This window comes from Theropithecus gelada, chromosome 9, assembly GCF_003255815.1.
Source record: "Theropithecus gelada isolate Dixy chromosome 9, Tgel_1.0, whole genome shotgun sequence".
NCBI lineage: Eukaryota > Metazoa > Chordata > Mammalia > Primates > Cercopithecidae > Theropithecus > Theropithecus gelada.
Window position 1 is genome coordinate 12,054,496 of NC_037677.1, and position 12,634 is coordinate 12,067,129.

General features: G+C 43.5%; 1 protein-coding gene and 1 non-coding gene across 4 annotated transcripts in view; both read left to right on the forward strand.

Annotated features, from left to right (window-relative positions):
* SEC61A2 (Sec61 translocon alpha 2 subunit) overlaps window positions 1-12,634 on the forward strand; it is a 44,282-nt gene that overhangs the window by 18,422 nt on the left and 13,226 nt on the right. For all 3 annotated transcript variants that reach the window (XR_003121223.1, XM_025397460.1, XM_025397461.1), the window contains 3 exons: window positions 4,887-5,018; window positions 5,142-5,251; window positions 11,809-11,962. Coding sequence is in view for 2 of the 3 variants with exons in the window: in XM_025397460.1 (XP_025253245.1) it covers window positions 4,887-5,018; window positions 5,142-5,251; window positions 11,809-11,962 (396 nt within the window). In the remaining variant the exon portion in view is untranslated. The remainder of the gene's footprint in view (window positions 1-4,886; window positions 5,019-5,141; window positions 5,252-11,808; window positions 11,963-12,634) is intronic.
* Window positions 978-1,081, forward strand: LOC112632303. Its single transcript, XR_003121360.1, has one exon. It is a non-coding gene; the product is annotated as a small nucleolar RNA U13 (small nucleolar RNA).

Sequence of the window (12,634 nt, forward strand, 5' to 3'; positions counted from 1 at the left end):
ATTCTAGGGAAGAGCCAGTGCAAAGGCCCTGAGGTGAGCCTGTGCTTGGTGTGTTCAAAGATCATTGAGGAGGGGCCGGGTGCGGAGGCTCACACCTGTAATCCCAACACTTTGGGAGGCTGAAGCGGGCAGATCACTCGAGGTCAGGAGTCTGAGACCAACCTGGGCAACAAATTGAGACCCCATCTCTACTAAAAACACAAAAATTAGCCAGGCGTGGTCACGTGTACCTGTGGTCCCAGCTACTTGGGAGGCTGAGGTGAGAGGATGACTTGAGCCTGGGAGGCAGAGGTTGCAGTGAGCCGAGATCATGCCACTGCACTCTAGCCTGGGTGACACAGCCAAACCCTGTCTCAAAAAAAAAAAAAAAAAGAAAGAATATTGAGAAGGTGAATGTGGGATGGAAGAAATGAAAGAAGAGGGAGGCATGGTGGGACCTGAGGTTGCAGATGTATCTAAGTCAGATCATGAAGGACTTGGAGACTGTTGGATGGAGCACATTTTAAGGAAGATGGGAAACTTCTGCAGGCCACTAGGGTCCTTTCTTGTCATAGATTACGTTTTTTCCCCCTGATTTTATATCGTTGTAAACAATGCTACAATGAAGGGTATCACACCCTTCTGTAACTTTTTGATAGAATGAATTTCTAGAAGTTCAACTGTTAGGACACAAGATGGGCACACTACAGTTTTTGATAGAGAAGGCTAAATTATCTTCCAAAACAGTTGTTTGATTTTCCACTCTCAGTGACAGTATATGAGAACGACCATTTCTCTCAACCATGGATATTATTAGTATTGTAGTCTTTGTCAGTCAGACAGGTAAAAGCTGGCAACAGTTAGTTCATTTTGATTTCTTTATAGATTGGTGAGTTTGAACATTGTTTTCTGCTTTTATGGAACATTTGTATTTCTTCTGTAAGTGAACTTTTATTAGCGTGTTAGATTCCTTTTTGTTATAAGTAATAGGAAACTAGATGCTTTCGTAGTCCGTAGGTGTGACGATTGGACCTTCACGCTCATGGGTGAGATGCGCCTCTCTCCAGCCTTGTTAGGATCTTGGGACATGACCCATCTAACATGAAAAGAAAAAATAAATTTTTTAAAATAAAGGCGAAAAATTAAGGAATAGGAAATCACTGACTAGCTTAAACAGAAACATGACATTTGCTGGAAGAATACTGGTTATTTTTTGGAATCTAAAGTGGAGGTGAACAGCTAAGCCCCAGGAGGAAGGAGAGCCCGGCCAGCCCTTAGGCCTCAGCGGCCAGGGACTGGTGAACATTTTCTGTGCGATTCAGCTCCACACTCCCAGATACTGTTGTTTTGTTTTGTTTTGGTTTGGTTTTTTTGAGGCGGAGTTTCACTCTTGTTGTCCAGGCTGGAGTGCAATGGCGTGATCTTGACTCACTGCAACCTCCACTTCCCAGGTTCAAGCGATTTTCCTGCTTCAGCCTCCTGAGTAGCTGGAATTACAGGCACAGGCCACCATGCCTGGCTAATTTTTTGTATTTTTAGTAGAGATAGGGTTTCACCATGTTGGCCAGGCTGGTCTCGAATTCCTGACCTCAGGTGATCCACCCGCCTCAGCCTCACTGGGATTACAGGTTTGAGCCACTGTGCTTGGCCCCAGATTCTTTATTTATTAGTTTAAAATTCCAGATGACCAGGGTTGACGCCAGGCAGGATGAGCTTCGGTTAGAGTTCCAGGGTTGCACAGTACGGGTTTGGGTGCTGAGGGCCTACTCCTGTGCTGCATTTTCCTGAGAAAGCTTCATCCGGAGCAGACACATCATGTATCTGCTGTTTCCTTTTTAAATTGGTTTGTTCGCTTTTTTTTTTAATTAATTATTATTTTTTTTTTTGTAAATTTTCCTGCCTCAGCCTCCCGAGTAGCTGGGATTACAGGCAGGCGCCTGCCACCACGCCCGGCTAATTTTTTTTATTTTTTAGTAGAGACAGGGTTTCACTGTGTTGGCCAGGATGGTCTCGATCTCCCAAGCTTGTGATCCACCTGCTTTGGCCTCCCAAAGTGCGGGGATTACAGGCGTGAGCCACTGCGCCCAGCCAGTTTGTTCACTTTTTAATTGATTTGTAAGAGCTCTTTGCATATTAGAGAATAGAACTTTTTGTCATTTGTGTTTAATTTTTTTTTTTTTTTTCTTTTTTTGGGACAGGCTCTTGCTCTGTTGCCCAGGCTGGAGTGCAGTGGTGCAAAACATAGCTCACTGCAGCCTTGACCTCCTGGGCCAAGCGATGCTCCTGCCTTAGCCTCCCATGTAGCTGGGACCACAACAGGGCCCCACCATTTCTGGCTAGTATTTTAATTTTTTGTAGAGACAGGGTGTCACTTTGTTGCCTAGGCTGCTCTCAAACTCCTGGCCTCAAGTGATTTGCCTGCCTTGGCTTCCTAAAATGTTGGGATGACAAGCGTGAGCCACCGTGCCCGCCTAAATAGTTTTATTCTAACCGTTATGCTGCCTTTTGCCACGTGGAAGTTTCATAGTTGTAGCCAATCATATCTTCCATCTTTTCCTTTGTGGCTTCTAGATTTTTTGCCATGCTTAAAAAGACTTTCTTCCCCAAGATGATAAGCTACTCACCCATATTTCCTTCTAGTATTTTTGTAATTTATCCTTTATGTTTAAATTTTCTATACATGGAGGCTGGGCACAGTGGCCCATACCTGTAATCCCTGCACTTTGGGAGGCCGAGGGGGCAGATCACCTGAGGTCAGGAATTCGAGACCAGTCTGGCCGATGTAGTGAAACCCCATCTCTACTGAAAATACAGAAATTAGCCGGGCATGGTGGCTCACGACTATAATCTCAGGTACTCGGAAGGCTGATGCAGGAGAATTGCTTGAATCCGGGAGGTGGAGGTTGCAGTGAGACAAGATGGTGCCATTGCACTCCAGCCTGGGTGACAGCGAGACTCTGTCTAAAAAAAAAAAGACAAAGAATTTCTATATATGTAGCATTTATTTAGATGTAAGGCATGAGGCATCAGGTAAGGAATCTAGGTTTAATTTCCTAAAAATGGCCAATTTTTTTGCCCAGGTCCATTCTTTTTTTCTCTGATTTGAAATGCCATATTTCCTATATCAGCTATTTATTAAAGCTTGATTAAATCTAATTCTGGACTAGAGCTATTTTGCAATAAAAAATTTTGGTGATTTTTTTTTTTTTTTTTTTTTTTTTTTTGAGGCGGAGTCTTCACTCTGTCCCCCAGGCTGGAGTGCAGTGGCACCATCTCGGCTCACTGCAAGCTCCGCCTCCCGGGTTCGCGCCATTCTCCTGCCTCAGCCTCCCAAGTAGCTGGGACTACAGGCACCCGCCACCGCGCCCGGCTAATTTTTTTTGTATTTTAGTAGAGACGGGGTTTCACCTTGTTAGCCAGGATGGTCTCGATCTCCTGACCTCGTGATCCGCCCGCCTCGGCCTCCCAAAGTGTAGGGATTACAGGCGTGAGCCACCGCGCCCGGCCTAAAATTTTGGTGATTTAAGAAGTCTATCTAATGTCTTTTTTTTTCTTTTTTTTTTTTGAGACAGAGTCTCACTCTATTGCCCAGGCTGGAGTACAGTGGCATGATCTCAGCTCACTGCAACCTGTGCCTCCCACGTTCAAGCGAGTCTTCTGCCTCAGCTTCCTGAGTAGTTGGGACTACAGGCGCATGCCACCATGCCTGGCTAACTTTTGTATTTTTAGTAGAGAAGGAGTTTTACCATATTGGCCAGGCTGGTCTCAAACTCCTGACCTTGTGATCTGCCTGCCTCGGCCTCCCAAAGTGCTGTGATTACAGGCATGAGCCACTGTGCCCGGCCTTTTTTTTGAGATGGAGTCTCACTGTGTCACCAGGTTGGAGTGCAGTGGTGCGATCTTGGCTCACTGCAACCTCCGACTCCTCGGTTCAAGGGAATCTCCTGTCTCAGCTTCCTGAGTAGCTGGGACTACAGGCACACGCCACCACACCTGGCTAATTTTTGTATTTTTAGTAGTGATGGGGTTTCACCATGTTGGCCAGGATGGTCTTGATCTCCTGACCTCAGGTGATCCGCTGGCCTTGGCCTCCCAATGTGCTGGGATTACAGGTGTGAGCCACGACGCCTGGCCAATAAATCCATCTAATGTCTTAAACACTAAAACCTGTTTTTATTTTTTTACTATTGAGGAAGTATCTGAGATGACATAAAAAATCCCCCTTAAGGTGGAATATTTTCTGAATGAAGGCCACCTTTTCAGCATTTATGAAAACAGGATTGAAGGGAGTGATATGACAGAGTGGCCCAGGAAAAGTCTCGGCAGTGTAGAATTACTTAATTCCATACCTTCCTTACACAATTGGCATATTTGATTTTCTTATTTCTCACTATACATTCTTTTTTTTTGGTTTGTTTTTGAGATGGAGTCTCACTCTGTTGCCCGGGCTGGAGTGCAGTGGTGCAATCTCGGCTTACTGCAACCTCTACCTTCCAGGTTCAAGCAATTCTCCTGCCTCAGACTCCTGAGTAGCTGGGATTACTGGTGCCCACCACCACACCTGGCTAATTTCTGTATTTTTAGTAGAGATAGGGTTTCACCATGTTGGCTAGTTGGTCTGGAACTCCTGACCTCAAGTGATCCACACACCTCGGCCTCCCAAAGTGCGGGGACTGCAGGCATGAGCCACTGCGCCAAGCCTAAAGTACTTTTTATTCAGGGCATTGTTGCAGGATTGTGTTAATAAATGAGAACTTTTCTTAGCAATGAATGTTTAAGAAATGAAAATTTGCTTGTTAAAATTTACACGTGTGTTTCAGTTGAGGTAATTAGGGAGTGGGACACCCGTAAATCCGTTTGTATCGTGTACAATAAACATTGCACACTTCTCTCCCCTTCCTCTCCAGGAACTTTAATGGAATTGGGTATCTCCCCAATTGTAACATCTGGTTTGATTATGCAGTTGTTAGCTGGAGCCAAAATCATTGAAGTGGGAGATACACCGAAAGATAGAGCTTTATTCAATGGAGCCCAGAAACGTGAGCATTAATGCAGTTCAAGAGCATTTTCCAAGTTTGAGACTGCTTGCGGTAAAGATGTTTTCTCGGGCTTTCCTTGTCGTTGGTGGTAAGCATGCTCTCCTTTCCCCCACTTCTTGTCAGTGTTTGGTATGATCATTACCATCGGGCAAGCCATTGTGTATGTCATGACGGGGATGTACGGGGACCCTGCGGAAATGGGTGCCGGGATCTGTCTCCTTATCATTATTCAGGTAAGAAATCCTGTATTTTCCTATGCAGATAACAAAACAGTTTGATTCCTTTTTTCTTTTCTAACAGTTCTTTAGGTGATTGACTTGTTCATTTTCTTACTGTTGAATTATTTGATTGTAGTATTTTGATCACTGAAGTGATATGTGTACATTTTTTTTTAAAACCTTCTATGACCGTGATGTGTTCAAATTGTGTTGATGTGAAAAATTCAAATTTATTCTAAGAGCTTCATAACTGCATAATACCAAGAATTATGGATCAACTGTATTGATTCTTGAGATGCACATTTGTCACATTGTGATGTCTCTGGAATCAGGATGTTTCTGTACAGTAAACACTGCCTTCCACTTGCGGTCCGCCAGGAGACAGTGGTGGTGTCACTGCCCGCGTGTGTCGGCTTGTTCACGTCGTCGTGATGTTAGTTGGCCGAGTGTGTTCTTGACAGAACGGCTGTTTGAGTTCAGTTGTGTCTAAAGGTGTTCAGAAAATCTGCTGTGATTTGTTACTGAAATGCAGGTTATTGTTTAAATAGAGAAGGGCAAGCTAGAGGACAAATATCTACCTTGAGGCCTAAAATACCTTTTTGTAAGGAGAAAATTAAAATTCTTTGTAATAAGGTATTCTGTCACAAGTTAATTGGCAGTATTCTTTTCTTAGTAGTACACAAAATAATGTTTTAAATGGTAATATCTTAGAGTCAGTGAAACACTATTTATACACACATAAATATGTTCTGTGGGTTTTTTAAATGGATGCTTGGGAATGGAATTTTTTTTTTCTTTTTTTTTTTTTTTTTTTGGTGAGACGGAGTCTTGCTCTGTCGCCCAGGCTGAAGTGCAGTGGTGTGATCTCGGCTCACTGCAAGCTCCGCCTCCCGGGTTCACACCATTCTCCTGCCTCAGCCTCCCGAGTAGTTGGGACTACAGGCGCCGCCACCTCGCCCGGCTAATTTTGTGTGTGTGTGTGTGTGTGTTAGTAGAGACAGGGTTTCACCGTGTTAACCAGGATGGTCTTGATCTCCTGACCTCATGATCCACCCACCTCGGCCTCCCAAAGTGCTGGGATTACAGGCGTGAGCCACCGCCCAGCCACTTGGGAATGGAATTTTTAAAGGCCAACATAATTATCAGTGTCCTAAGTATCAATTTTTGTTTGTTTGTTTTTTGAGATTTAGTATCACTCTGTTGCCCGGGCTGGAGTGCAGTGGCACGATCTCAGCTCACTGCAACCTCCGTCTCCTCTCCCATGTTCAAGCAATTCTCCTGCCTCAGCCTCCTGAGTAGCTGGGATTACAGGTGCCAACCACCACGCCCAGCTAATTTTTTGTATTTTTGGTAGAGACGGGGTTTCACCATGTTGGCCAGGCTGGTCTTGAACTCCTGACCTCGTGATTTGCCCACCTCAGCCTCCCAAAGTGCTGGGATTACAGACGTGAGCCGCCACGCCCAGCCCTAAGTATCTTAAAGTATGTTAAGTTTAGAAGATATTTTTCCATTGTACAATCCTTAAAAACCATTTAGATAAATTACCCAAGAACGGATTGTACTTAAGTTATCTTTCTTGTGTTTTGAAAAGAAGTTTGTTTAAGTTAATAAACAATGGGTATCTGAGGCCGGGCATGGTGGCTCATGTCTGTAATCCCAGCACTTTGGGAGGCCCATGGGGCGGATCACGAGGTCAGGAGATCGAGACCATCCTGGCTAACATGGTGAAAACCCAGCTCTACTAAAAATACAAAAAAATTAGCTGGGTGTAGTGGCGGGTGCCTGTCATCCCAGCTACTCAGGAGGCTGAGGCAGGAGAATGGCGTGAACCTGGGAGGCGGAGCTTGCAGTGAGCTGAGATCGCGCCACGGCACTCCAGCCTGGACAACTGAGTGAGACTCTGTCTCCAAAAAAAAGAAAAAAATGGGTATCTGGAGTCCTGATTTTCTTGGAAATGCCTCTTCTTGTTCACTTTATGAAATTCAGATTAGTTTAGGAAATTTTTTTTTTTTTTTTTGAGACAGAGTCTCGCTGTGTTGGCAGGCTGAAGTATAGTGGCACGATCTCGGCCCACTGCAACCTCCCCTTCCTGGGTTCAAGCGATTCTCCTCCCTTAGTCTCCTGAGTAGCTGGGACTACAGGTGCCACCACGCCTGGCTAATTTTCCTATTTTTAGTAGAGATGAGATTTTACCGTGTTGGTTAGGATGGTCTCGGTCTCTTGACCTCGTGATCCGCCTGCCTTGGCCTCCCAAAGTGCTGGGATTACAGGTGTGAGCCACCGTGCCCAGCCAGGAATTTTTTTTCTATCAGTTCAAAAGATGAAGATCAAGCTCAGAAAAACATTTTTTAATAATCTCAAGTAGCAGTTTATTAATATATACATATTAATAACTGAGAGAAATCTGTCTCAGACTGGCGTGGTTGAGCATCCTGTTTTTTTGTTTTTGTTTTTGAGACGGAGTTTCACTCTTATTGCCCAGGCTGGAGTGTGGTGGCGCGATCTTGGCTCACCGCAACCTCCACCTCCCGGATTCGAGCAATTCTCCTGCCTCAGCCTCCTGAGTAGCTGGGATTACAGGCATGCACCACCAGGCCCGGCTAATTTTGTATTTTTTAAGTAGAGACACGGTTTCTCCATGTTGGTCAGGCTGGTCTTGAACTCCCGACCTCAGGTGATCTACCCGCCTCACCCTCCCAAAGTGCTGGGATTGCAGAGCATTCTGTTTTTTAAATTAGAAACGTTATGTAGGAAGCAAAACATAAGATTATTTAATGAGTGTAATTTATATCCACAAAAGTTATACTGTTCAAATATTTATTTAACATTAACAATAAACTGACTTTTCTAATGAGATGGAACTATTTTGTCATTTGACTAGGGCAGGAATTTTTTTTTTTTTTGGAGACAGAGTCCTGCTGTGTCTCCCAGGCTGGAGGGCAATGGTACAATCTCGGCTCACTGCAACCTATGCCTCCCGGGTTCAAGCAGTTCTCCTGCCTCAGCCTCCCAAGTAGCTGGGATTACAGGGGCCTGCCACCACGTCCAGCTAGTTTTGTATTTTTAGTAGAGACGGGGTTTTGCCATGTTGGCCAGGCTGGTCTTGAACTCCTGACCTCAGGTGATCCACCTGCCTCGGCCTTCCGAAATGCTGGGATTAGAGGTGTGAGCTACCACGCCTGGTCTAGGGCAGGAATTTTTAATGAATGATCAGGTTCTTTGGAAGCTTTCTGATCCCCAGTGTGTTCCCATTTGGTAGAAGATACATTTCCTTAAAGAATAACTGTCAGGTGTGGTGGCTCACACCTGTAATCCCAGCACTTTGGGAGGCCGAGGCGGGCGGATCACTTGAGGTCAGGTGTTTGAGACCAGTCTGGCCAACATGGGAAAACCCCGTCTCTACTAAAAACACAAAAATTGGCTGGGTGCAGTGGCTCGCACCTGTAATCCCAGCACTTTGGGAGGCCGAGGCAGGTGGATCACGAGGTCAGGAGGTCGAGACCATCCTTTCCAACATGGTGAAACCTTGTCTCTACTAAAAATACAAAAATCAGCTAGGCATGGTGGTGCATGCCTGTAATCTCAGCTACTCAGGAGGCTGAGGCAGAACCCGGGAGGCAGAGGTTGCAGTGAGCTGAGATTGTGCCACTGCACTCCAGCCTGGCAACAGAGCCGGACTCCGTCTCAAAAAATAAAATAAAATAACACCACCAAAATTAGCCAGGCATGGCAGTGCATGCCTGTAAGCCCCCATCTACTAGGGAGGCTGAGGCAGGAGAATTGCTTGAACCTGGGAGTTGGAGGTTGCAGTGTGCCAAGGTCACACCACTGCTCTCCAGTCTGGGCAACAGAGTGAGATCTGTCTCTAAAAAATAAAAAAGATTAACTTTGTCTTTATTTCTCCATTTACAAATCACTTGATTGGCGAATTTACAGCCCTTGGGAATTAGGGAAAGAGGTGCATTGGATGGGGAGAGAAGATACTCTGGAGTCTGATTTTAGTGCCTTTCAGTGCTTGGGGTTTCTCTTCATATGCTTTAGGCATCGTTGAGGGTATGGACAGGCCAATTGTTGCCTTCAGTTTTATTTCTTTATAGCACTTTATTTATGCAATCCAGAGTTTAGAATAATCTTGATTTTTAAAAGACACTTCGAACTGGCATGTAGCTCGTAGAACATTATACATCAAGAAAATGTCTGTAGTATCTTACTTAAGGATATATTCAGATTCCTAAGGAATCTCCACTGAGTGATTCTCAGCTAGCTAGCTATAGGATTGACTTCTTACAGAGTCAGTTATGGATTTAAATTGATATGAAATAGTTAAGCTATTTTAATGTTTATTTTCAGTAGTCAGAAATCAGAAATAGTTACAGTCCAGGAATGAAACAAGTGAAGTGGATGTGTACTAATTCATTTACATGAATTCTGATACACAAATATGTGTGTTACGGTGAATTCTTCTGTTAATGTGGAAAGAGAGATGTCATGTTTGATTATAGGTGGGCAGTGACCAATTTGTGTCCTTTCAAGGCATTGCTAAGATTGAAAATATGTGGATACACTGAAGAGCTATGATTGGATCAGTGTGTTTCACCCAGAAACACAGGTTTTGAAAACTGTTTGCATGCCATTGTGGAAGATATTTCTCACCTTATTTGTTCATGTTTTCATTCACATGGTTAGTGTTTTTCAGCTAGTGAGTTTAGAAATCTAAATAGCAGGTCTTGATTAAAAATTTAAAAAAACTATCAGAGAATATCAGTGTGCATGGCATGTAATAAAGGTAAGTATGTTTTGACATACTTAACAAAAGGTAGTTTGGCAAAACTAAGTTGTGTGTAGGTGCCATGCAGGGTTAAAATGTTAAGTGCCATGTTTATACCAGCTCATCATACATGTCGTCCATTCCCCGTGCACACGCGGTTAGGGTTCAGGTCCCATCACTATAGACGCTCCTGCCACTTCCTGGGTTCCTATCCCTTTTCACATGCATGCATGATATTTACTGTCTTTTATTCCCTTAATTGTAGAAACCGTTTCTCATTTCTCTATAATTTCTTCTTCCCTTTGGAAAAACCCGAGTTTAATTTTCACAGGACAGATATGAATGACTCTGTAGTCCGATGGTCCCTGTTCTGAACAGGGGTCTGGAGAACGAGTTGTCTCAGAGCTGCTGTGGGACTCTGGAGAGCTCATTTCTCAAGGCCCATCACGACGCTGTCTGGTGGCTGATGTTCATGGACAGCTGTTATTTCCTGCATAGGATGGGTTTCTCGGTTTATGATGGGGGGTATCTGTTCACTCATGACATGATTGTGGTTCAATAGAATCGGTAGTAAGTCCTAACCTCTACGTTATTTTGTCAAAATGTCAAACTTGGTTTTCAAGCAGTAAAGGATTAGCATGATCTCTCTTAGAAGTTTGGAGAATCGTACCCTTTCTCCTGTCCATTGAAACTCAGACTAAAAGACTGTAAATAGACAAGTTAGGCTCTGTCCAACTATTGAAGTGGCAGTTAAGGAAAAAACAACACTGTAAGGTAAGCATGCCTAAAAGGGTCTCATGTGGTTAGTTTGGTGGCTCTTCCAGCAGGTGATATTGGATCAAGTGAGTACAAAATGAGGGGTGTGGCTTGAGAACCGGGAGGAATGGAAGTGACTTCCCCACTTCTGCCGGGGGGGGTCTTTAAAGTGGGGACATGTGTGAGGTTGGGGCATGGAAGCATGTTTTCTTCCTGTCTTGATTAGCTTATTCCAGTGCAGGGAAGGGGTCAGATGACGGAGCAGGTCACTTGCAAGGCTAGGGATTGTTTTTCATTAATGCATGCTTTTACAGGAATGTCTTCTCCAAGAAGCAAGTTCAGAATTTTCAGTATCCCATAAATTAAAGTTAGTATGCTTTCATTTTTAAAAACATTATGAGCTTAACCTTAACTGTCTTCAAATTTACATTCAATCTTTGTCACTATGTGTATAGAATGCATTTTTACATTGTTGCTGGAGTACATATTTGAGTACATATTTGTGTTGTAGTTTTTTATTCTGTACACATTGTATAGAATATACATGTATATAATACATATATAATGCTTTTTTCAAAGGATCAGCACAGCCCTTAGACTTACCCTTTGATGGCAGTGTACATTTCCATCTTGCTATTATACCAGAATTCATCTGACTTTTTACTTCCTTGGAGGTATTTGGGATGTTTTCAGTTTCTTGCTGTCATAAATTCTAGAATACTGTGATCATTTTTTTTTGTTTCAGTGTGCTTTTCAAACAGGCTTTATTTAAACATTGCAAAAGAAACTATTCAGATAAGTGTAAATAGACTTTAAAGTTGAAATGTCTGCTTTATAACGCAACAGTATTTCCAGTCCTCTTACTGTTCTGGATTGGCCTGAGTAAATGAAAGCAGGCCAAAAGATGCAGTTGGTCATCGTAGTGAAATTGCAACGGTCAGGCCTTAATATTCAAAACGCCCCTAGCTTGGAAATAGCCCATGGTGTTCCTCTCCCCCTTTCTTGAGTTTGTTCTTGCTTCTGCTTACTTGCATTTCTTTCCCCACAGTTGTTTGTTGCTGGTTTGATTGTGCTGCTGTTAGATGAGCTGCTACAGAAGGGTTACGGCTTGGGGTCTGGGATTTCCCTCTTTATTGCCACCAACATCTGTGAGACCATTGTCTGGAAGGCCTTTAGTCCCACTACCATTAACACTGGCAGAGGTACATCGCACAGTGACTGCAACTGCACGCGTTTTGCTGGATGTGTGCTGGGAAAAAACCCATCGTGTCGCAGTACATGCCTAGAACCATTCTGGTTTGCTCTCCTAGGGGATAAGGAATGCGAATTCTTCAAAACTTAATAAGCAGAGATTTGTGGAGTAAGCCACACTACCTCAGCGAGAATAGTACCAAAATTTTAGCCTCTGCTCATTTAAAATTTCAGTGGTTGCAAACAGATTTTTAAAATTTCGTTTGTTAACCTTGCTTAAGGCATTGCTGCAGAAGTCATTTATTTGACTGATTTCAGCATCCGTAGGGGGATAACAAGGTAGTGGATTTTAGATTTTTCAAATGGAAAGACTTGTTCATTGAATCCACCCAGAGCACTCCTACTTTGCTGCTCTTCTAATTGGCTTTGTAATAGCACCGAAGTTTTGAAATATTTCATTCTCTCTTTCCCCTTCCTCATCTCCACTTCTAACAGATACTGTCCTAAGTGGTTAATACCTAAACTCTGATCCCAGCCTTAAGAAAATTGTAATGATTATTAATGTTCTTGGTGCAGTAAACTTCAAGGCAGGCTTGATAGAGTGACATCTATCTCTTAATTCTGACATCTCTGCTCTGCTTTGCTGCTTTTTTATTTTTTTCTAAAAATACTCTCTTCCTTCC